The following is a 10,098-nucleotide window of genomic DNA, read 5'->3' on the forward strand; positions in this document are numbered from 1 at the left end:
CCCTTTGAGGAAACAGAACTTGGCCTGCAACTCCAAGATGAGAACATTACAAACACAACTCAAACAGTACCTCAGAATGCTAAATGCCAAGGCATGTGAGACAGCGATTGTGACTATCACCCAGCACCAGGTAATAGTCTCAACCAGAAATGCCTGGGTGATATGTTGTCTATAGCAAGACCCACATCGTCTTTACAAAGACGTAACATCGAGTTTGCCATGCAACATCATCTTTAGCTATTTTAAATGCTCTTCTGAATAATCTTTCAGGGAAAATCTTTTAGCCTGCACAGGGGAGATGGCCGCCTGCAACACAAACATGGGATAGTGCTGCCTGATGTGTGCAACATTCTTGACATGGGAAACCACCACAGCTGAAGTGCCGTTCCAGCAACACAAAAATCTGTCAAAGAGCTTAAAAGTGCACCCGGCACAGTGCATGTTAGCTTCTGATGGATCCCTACATATGGCAGAGAGACATAGCATCTTGTTACACTTCTTGTTTTACACGGCACTTGTCATGTCGTTTCGTTCCTGTGATTCATTCGGTTTGGTGGGAAACATTCATTCATTCGCCAAACCGAATGAACGAGTGGCGGCCAATTACGACATCACAGGCTTGGTCGCGCCAGTGCAGTGCAAATGGAAGCTGGCGAAACCATTGTCTAGCATGAATAGGTTCTTCTTTGGGTATTTAAGTCTTGGAATGAGTGTTAAATGCATTATGTGTGAATTGATTATGCGTTTATTATATAATATATATATCAGAAATTCATGTTGCAGGTGACAAATAGTTGTGGTATTTGTTTGTGTGTTAAATGTTATACTTACCTGAGATTGAGATGGCCCAGAAAGGGGGCGGGGTTTGGCCTATATAATCTGAGGTCAAACCTAAAACGGGACTAGTTTACCAAATCTAAGCGAGAGTGCAACTGCGGTGCCTCAAGCAAACCTCCACCCTGTGTATTGTGGATACGTGTTACCTGTACTTAAGTTTTTTTTTTCTCTCCCTGTTTTGTTTCCCACTTTTGTTGTTTCTTTGATACATTTTGAGTTTTTGTTTTATTGTACACCTCTAAATACTTCACTGCGGACTACCACTTTTGGCAACATAAATAAATTACACCATGCACGAAAGTGTGAGAGATCTTTTTTTTTTTTTTACATCTTTTACAAACACTTTTCACGTCCTAAGCGAGCTGGTGGCGCTCACTTTATCACAGGGTGCTTCTCAGTTCTTATCTGTGCATCCTTATTTATTTTCCTCATTTCATTCCCCGTGTCTTTGTTCCAGCCCTGCCCTTATGTTGTTAAAATTTGTTAAGACATTCATAATAAATATTAATTAATGAAGATGCCCTGTTTAAAATATATGACATGTATGGTCTATTTAAATTACAAAGGTAAAATATATTAGGTAAAAAAATATATTAAAATTATTAGAACAGATGTGGTGGATGAGAATTTTTAGGTTAAAAAAATGTTCCAATGTTAATGTTCCATTAAGATATCTTCAAAACGTAATTTGTGATCAGTAATATGCATTGTTAAAAACTTAATTTGGACAAATTTAAAGGTGATTTTCTAAGTATTTAGATTTTTTTCTTGCACCCTCAGATTCCAGGGCCCATATTCATAAAGAATCTTAAAGCAAAAAGTAGCTCCTAGTGACAAAATTCTAAGAGAATTCTTAGAAATGTGGGCATTTTCTCTTAAAATTAAAGAAAAAATCATAGTAAAGAAAAAAGTAATTCAAAAAGCATCTTAACCCTTAAAAGAGGTCTTAAGGTCAAACTTGTTAGGAGCACAGACGAGGACTTTTAAGAGGCTTAAGAGTTTCTTTAGCAGAGGAGAAAATGGCAGAAAGACGATGAGGCAGAAGAAATGTGTTGCAGACAATGGATGACAGTGAGTTAATAAAATGCTATAGATTAGATCATGCAGGGATCATGTTTGTGATTGATCTTATTAGAGACGTGCTAACATCTCAGACACAGTGCAGAAATGCCATAGCACCAGAAATTGAAGTAATCACTACATTATGATATTTGGCAACTGGGAAAATGCAACAATGCAATAGTGATGATTTGGGTCTGTCACAACCTTCTGTAAGCAGAGTGATCACACAAACAATTACAGCACTTTCATAACATCTTATTGTGTCGCAGTTCATTTCGTTTCCACTGGACATTCCCATCTTGCAGGCTCAAAAAAACTGCATTTATGAATATAGCAGGCTTATAGGTGCGCACAAGCAGGGGGAATGAACTGTTAATAGTTTGTGCTATACGCTCCCGTGTCCGCTTCTTGTCCCTTGCTGTGACACCCGGCCCGAATTTTCCTTTAAGAATGGCCTTGTGTTCATCCACTAACTGGGCTAACAGTAAACACTGTTCCTCTGTCCAGTTGGGCTTTCTCACCCTTCTTGGTTTTGATTCCATGTTTGCTACATTAAAGACCTGTGGGTCGAGCAGGTGTCACTCATCTCCAATCACTCCACCGACCTCGCCTCATTCCCACGGCTCTCGGCCCTGGCCCACTCGTCACAGTGTAGTGTGAGAGTAATAAGTCGAAGGGAAGAACCCAATATTGGTATTCTTCCCCAAAAGCAAACCTCAAGAACTTTCTGTGTTGAGGAAGGATGGATACATGGAAGTATGCATCCTTGAGATCTATCATAACAAACCATTTTGACCTGATCTGAGGCACAATTTGCACCTTGAACCAAAAGCTTTTTGAACTATTTGATAGCATGGTTCTATGGCCTCCTTCCTCAAGAGAGTGTCCACTTCTTTTTCCATTACCAGCCATTACATGCTCGGTGCCCACTAGTGTGGGGGACAACAAAGTTGAAATGGGGTGTGTAAGAACCAAATTTGATTCTGAAGCCTCTCTCTACAGCCTGCAGGATCAATTGTGAGACATTTGGCAGAAGGTTCCATACTGTCAGTAAGTTTACTAAGGGAACCAGCCATTACAGGCTGGCCTCTGGTATGGCTAGAGGAGTGAAGAGGATAACCAGGAGGGAATGACTGGGGGATCAGGCACCATATACTGAGATTTCTCCTCTTCAGGGAGGTCTGCCGTCAAAGCCCTGACGCTCATCAGGACTTCTTGGCCAAGGTCTTCCTGGTGAGAATGATGGTTCACAGATCTGCTTTCTTCTTAGAAGACACAGATTGAGAGCAACACCCTGACCCCTGCTCTTTCTGCTGGGAGGCAATGGGTAGCAACACTCCATTTCTGGTCTTGGTTAAATGAGGAGCTAGGGAAAACAGGGGCTGCTCCCACTGAGCAGCCCTGGGGACCCGAGGACAGTGAAGGAGGTACCATTGGAATACCACCGTTTGCTTCCTTACCTCCTGAAACTTTTCAATAACCGTATTTAATGTGTTGCCAAAGAAGCCAGAAGGCGTGAGTGGAGGAAGAATCCAGAATGAAGAATCTGTCCTCATCTTGCAGCACAGGCAGATTCAACCACAGATGCCCCTTCTTAGCTACTAGGGCTGCCATTAAAAAAACTGATGGTTCAGGCCATTTCCGTTGTAACTTGGAGAGAGATTCCTGGACTGATGCAGTTTGCAAACAACACTGGAAGCTCCCCTCAATCTCACTCAGGTCCTTAAGCAGGTCGGTCTGTTATGCCTGTAACACTACCATAGTGTGCAGAAATGCACCGGCCTGATGTGCCATTATATAAGCTTTCGCCAGCAAGGCCTACATTGTTCAGACCGACTTGGTGGGAGACTCAGGGCCTTCAGAGACAAGCAACCGTCCTCATGGTTCCATATCACTGCTCATTCAGCTCTAAAATATTAGAATAGTCAGAAACCTTGGGGGTGTAGTGCCAGGTACCAGGATGAATAGAGATTATTCCACAGCCTCGACACTTCAGTATATTTATATATATATATATATATATATATATATATATATATATATATATATATATATATATATGGAAAATTTTTCTTATTTATTTTTATTTTTTTTCAGCTGATTACCTTTTGAGGTGGGAATCAGATGTCTCATTACATTAGGAGGTGGCATTTAATTGACAGGATTGTGCAACATTTCCCTGAAAAGTAGTTTATAGAGAAGATAAATATATAATGAAGGGCCATGCAATTTAATTATGTGGTATATTATGACTTTAAATATTTAAATAATAAACATTTCTTATGTTATTCTTATTACAAAGATTTAGAGAATTTCGTTTAAAGAATTAAATTAATTGGACCTTCTATATAGATGGCTTCAAATTATATTTCAAATGCTCTGTTGTACATTTAAAGGAATGTTTTAACCAAAAAAAAAAAATTCTGTTATCATTTAATATCATCCAACTTTTTTTTTGTTGAATTGAACGCAAAAGGAGATTTATTTATTGATTGTCCAAGCTGCACTCCTTCATACAATAAAGGTAATTAACAAATATAATTTGCCTTATTTCAGACTCATCACAGCAGGCAATTTTATGACAATATTTGGCGACCATATAAATTATATTTATCCATATGTGTTCCATGAAAGAAACAATGTTTTTGTAAGAACATCAGGGTGAGTAAATAATGACAGAATTTCCATTTTTGGAAACTATTGGTACAATTGGAGCTATTCCTGTAATTCTGTAATAGCCTAATTTATAATCTCTCTCTTTCTCTCTCTCTCTCTCTCTCTCTCTCTCCCTCTCCCATTTAGGTCTGATTCGTTTACAGGAGCTCATCAAGGCTCCATCTCGTTACAACATCCGATTAAAAATCCGGCAGCTACCAGCAGAAACAAAAGATGCCAAGCCCCTTCTTAAAGAAATGAAACGAGGAAAAGAGTTTCATGTAATCTTTGACTGTGGTCATGAAATGGCAGCTGGCATCCTTAAACAGGTGAGTCACTTCCATTATCTTTAACTGATTTTATATATATATATATATATATATATATATATATATATATACTGTAGCATGCTTTAAATGCTGATTTGACAAAGCATAGTCTGAAATTGTAAAACACCTTCAAAGTTTGGAGGATAGCAGTCAAACAAACATTTTAATACATTTTACACCTGTAGTATTAGCTTTCCACTCTGACAAATCTACTTACATCATTTTATTGAAAAAAAAAAAGAAACAGAACAAATCGTCCCCTTGGAATTACAAGGTTCTATCTGACATTTTTGTCAAAATTGAGTTATTCACATATTCTTATTCTGTGACAATTTATTTACATTATGTGATGTTTTATTTTAAGTTGTGTACATTTTGGGATTTTTTATTGAAAAAACAAAAAGGTTCTATCTACAGAAGTCTATGGAACACAAAAACTTTAAACCAACTTTAAAAAAAAAACTTTTTGTTCTTCAGTAAATTGACATACATCATTCCATCCCCTTGTTTTTATGCACATATCACATCAGAAACAAGTAATGGAAGTGCAAAAACAAAAAAAAAACACATTTACTGTATAAATTCCTCCATGCACATTAAAAACTCATGTTGACTTTGCACAATAGGGTGGCACAACCTGACTAAGCAGTGGACCAGTCTCGTTGCACAACATCTCAAATGTTGTTTTGGTCATTTTGAAATGCCTGAGCCAAAGTATGTCTTCAAAGTATTTCTGTATTATTGCCTACTAGAACTGTCTTACAAGACTGCATTCCCAAATAGCAGGCTTTCTCCTCCAAAAGCAAATTAATTATTGTGGTTTCATCTGCTCGCTCTGAGGCAAGTAGTGTATTATATATGAAATTATTATATTCAGTTGCTTCTCCTAATTTTTTTAGTGATATGTAGTGCCAGTTTATCAGGAAGTAACGATTTTGTTCTCTTTGACTCATTGGACTGAAACAGCGCTTCATTCGCAAATGTTTTATGCGATATTCCAATTATATTCCAATAGTGATTGACTGAATGACTGATTTCAGCACTCTTATCATTTAAAAGTCTTTAAACAAATTCACATCCTTGGTTTAACCATCATACACTTGCGCTTAGGCAAGAGGAAATCCTCTATAGCCGCTTTAGTGCATCGCCTCAATTGTTGGCATAACTCAATGCTGAATCCAGTGGATGCAAGAAGAAAACGGCTCTTACATTTCTATACTATCTCTGTATGGAGATCAGGCAGAAATAGAAGGATCGCCTGAGCTGGAGGGCTATGGTCAGAAAGATAACATTTGTCGAGATGACCTCGCGTATCACCTTGCTTCACCTTGCAGCTTTCCTCGAAAAGAGAGACAAACGAGAGCGTAGCTTTTTCATTGAAAAACGCACACAATGCACGCAGATTGCTCCCTCAAGGACATTGTTTAATTCATCGTGTATGTCATCGGGTGTCAAATAACGATGACACAGATGCACACACCTACACTAAATGCAGTTCAAAGTTCTCTTCTGAAGGGAGCTGCTCTTTCAGCTGAAGTGTCCAGGGGAATCACTGCTGTACTGCGCTCTCACACCAACCAGGAACAGCTCTTCACAAACACAAAGATGAATGGCTGTGTAGTGAATATATATCATTGACTACTCGGCTCCGAAGCAGAAATCTGAATGAGTGAATGGACTCTGTCAGCTTATATATCCGTAGGCACGAGGAATGGCTCAGCATGCAGAATCCACTTTTCATCTGCGTTTTCTCTTAAACTCAGAGATGATTGGCCTCCCGAGTGAGACCACATATGCTGTTCGACATAATTCATAGTGACCGACAGATAGGGAACCTGATTATAATTGATCTTCTTTTCTCAACTGAAGCTTTATGATAGTATATAGATAAAGCACTATAATATACTAAACATTTTGGGGTCCTGGTCCCAGTGTCTGGGATAATTTAGCAATAATAATCAGTAGATTGTAGCCTACAGTTTTCACCTCATTATTACAACATGTTTCACCTGAGGCTGCAATTTAGAACTATTTTGATCAATGATTAATCTATTGATGATCACTTTGATTAATCAGGTTTCTACAAAAGACATTTAACAACAATAAAAAGCATCAGAACCATTTAAGTGCCAACCTAAAACATTTCAACTAACACTATGCAACATATGTAATATTATTTATTGGTATGAAGAGCCACATTCATATGTAATCGACTTTATGGCAAAATAAGCTCAAAGTCTTGTCTCTAAGATCATCTGAATGGAATTGTAAGCGCTGATATAATACCGCAAAATATTGTATTCGTTTTATGATGTTTATCTAATCAATATTTTAAAACTCTATTGGTACATAAAAAAAAATAAAAGGCTGTGTAATGATGTGCCATAAAATGCTATACCAAAGTTTGTACTGTGTACTTGGACCCACAAATGGATAAATACAGCCCTTGTAAAACACAGTTTTATTTGCATGCATAATCTATTTTGTTTTTTAATCAAAAAAGTAACTCTATTTTGGAAATTATAATAATAATAGCTGTATGACAAAACAAGCACAAAGGTTGAATGAATTAGTGATGAATTAGTGCTGAAAAGGCATGGACAGTTTTTATTGCACCTGACCTTACTGAATATGCATTTGCAGGAGTTTTCCTTTCAGACACAAAACGTATTCATCTGGTCAGCTTCATGCTCTCCTCATCCAGGAGCGCGTCAGTAAACCCAAACTCCTGCAGTTCATGAGCGACATCAACCCACCGTCTACAGGCTGGCCCACTTCACCTGGGACATGGTACACCAGAAGCCCTTCTGCTCTGGAAGATAGATGGGATGGGGACAGGCGCACGAGAGCTAAAAAGAGGAGCTGAGATAGCTAATTAAAACTCTATTAAAACTCTATCAATTCCCCTCTGAATACTGTTCTCCGCCTCCATTGGTCCAGACAGACAGACTCTCTTGTCATGAGCTACAGTCTCAGCAGAGAGAGATGATTTCACCTTCCCTAATAAATCAATTATAAATCAATTAGTGTCAAGGGAGATAAAAAAGAGGATCCGCAACATATACAGAAAAAAAAAAGACAAAGAAAAGCTAAAACGCATATGAACTATAAGCACAATAATTTAACAAAACTACACATTTATTTATTGTTAAAATCGTCATGGCTAAAATAATTAATAATAATAATAATAATAATCAAAATATGTAGTATTTAAATTTACAAAATGAATACAAGGTGTATTTTACAGAACAGTTGTAAAATTACAATACTAATATTTGTGTCATAATTGTCTTAATTTTCAACCATTAAACCAGTGATCCTTGATTTTGATTAAATCTAAAAACCATGCATTATTTAGCCCCAATAAAGTGATTATTTATTAATTAAATTTAGTAAAGACCATGTTCCATGAAGATATATTGTAAAACTCCTCATAAAATATATTAAAACCTATATATTTGAATAGTAATATGCATGGCTAAAAACTTAATTTGTCCAAATTTAGTTTTTAATATTTGTTATATATATATATATATATATATATATATATATAAATATTGGAACTACTAGTTAGTCCAGCAAAACCGATAAGACTAGCAAACCAGTTGAGATTAGTTTACACCGATTTCTTCAAACACATTTATAAATGTTCACTTGGACTTTCAATCTGGAAGTCAGTCTTAAAGTTGTGTTCTTCCACACTTTCCAAACTAAAAAGTTGAAAAACACTGCCACAAAGTTATTCAGGATGTCGGGCAATTTTTAGCAAGATAGTTAACGTCACCAACAGCACCTTTAAATAGATCGAGACAGAGAGATGATGGTTTAGAGTTTCTACCCACAATCCTCTCTGCCCTGAGCTGATGTATTATTTCTAATAAAGTTTCACTGCTGAAGCAGATTTGACTTTATTGACAGGCAGTCTGTTTAAACTTTCAGAGGTCTGTCTTGTTGGATAAAGACACAAGGACTGTCAGACACTGTTGAAGATCTGCCATCTTCAGTAATGAAAGCCTATTTAAAACTCTGTCCCGCCCAGACAGCGTTCAGCCAATCACAGTGACCGGCTCTCAGTCCTCGTCCAATCACTGTCAGTCTCTCATCTGTCCATCTACCACTCTGACTTTCATAGTAACGCTGCTCTATTGGCACATAGATGAGTGTGTAAATCAGCCATCTTATTCTGTGCTGCTTCTGCCGCTTCTGTGAGAAATCACTCTCCAAGTCTTGAGGTTTCCATGCCTGAAGATAAGACTATTGACAGATAATGATGCTGAGGAAGCTCAGTAGAGCATCTCCTGAGTGTTTGTCGGCGCGCTCTATTTTACAGTTTTTCTTCAAGGCATGTTCAACACAGTCCTTAAACCTCCATATAATATATTGAGTCACTCAGGAAACAAAAGTTGCACTCTATTCTGGTTTTGTTTTGTGATAGACATCTTATTTTTTCTTTTCTTTTTTTTGATGAATAAGTAATTGACTTGAGTCACACGGCCACATTTTTTAAACAGTTTTTCTTTCATAAACTAAGAAACCCTGATTTAGTATTTATTTATTTTTTTTATCTTTTGTGATCACTTTTGTGAAATAAGTGCACTTAAGTGTGTCAAATGTGCACTTGTAGTACAATTCAAATCTTAGACTTATATTACAAAATAAGCATTATTTGCAGATAATATAGTATAAATTAAATACATGGCCACTTAAGTGACTAAAAGAGTTTCTGAACACACTTAAGCACATTTTTAAAAGTGACCTCTGTGAAGTCAAATTAAAAGTTTAACTTCATTTTGAATCATAATATTCTAATAACCTTCTGTCATGTTTTAAAGAAGTACACTGTAAAAAATTTCCTGTAGAAATTACAGTAACTTACTGGCAGCAGTTTGCCAGTAACTTACTGTAAATTAAACTTACAGTAAAAATACTGTATTCATATATACAGTACCATTTAACTTGCTGTAAATGTATTTGCAGTAATATATTTTTTTACTGTAAAACACAATTATGTTTTTTTTCTCCTTTTATATATTTTAATACAATAAAATATTACTTTACACTGTGAAATTTACTGTAATTGGTTCACTTTTATTATGTATTGTAAAACTTTTACAAATTATTGTATTTCAACAGGTCTCATGTCTCAGTAGTAAAAACTATAAAAAGAAACAAAAGACTGTTTAACTTCTTTTATTGGTTTAATAGTTAAATTGTA

The 10,098-nt window shown here is 36.6% G+C and overlaps 1 protein-coding gene across 1 annotated transcript in view; it reads left to right on the top strand.

Moving 5' to 3' along the window:
• LOC113059496 (glutamate receptor ionotropic, kainate 2-like) overlaps positions 1-7,749 on the top strand; it is an 83,353-nt gene extending 75,604 nt beyond the window's left edge. The window contains exons 5-6 of the mRNA XM_026228020.1: positions 4,702-4,883; positions 7,588-7,749. Coding sequence (XP_026083805.1) covers positions 4,702-4,883; positions 7,588-7,749 — 344 coding nt within the window. The remainder of the gene's footprint in view (positions 1-4,701; positions 4,884-7,587) is intronic.
• Positions 7,750-10,098: the final 2,349 nt, after the last annotated feature.

Source organism: Carassius auratus, chromosome 41, assembly GCF_003368295.1.
Source record: "Carassius auratus strain Wakin chromosome 41, ASM336829v1, whole genome shotgun sequence".
NCBI lineage: Eukaryota > Metazoa > Chordata > Actinopteri > Cypriniformes > Cyprinidae > Carassius > Carassius auratus.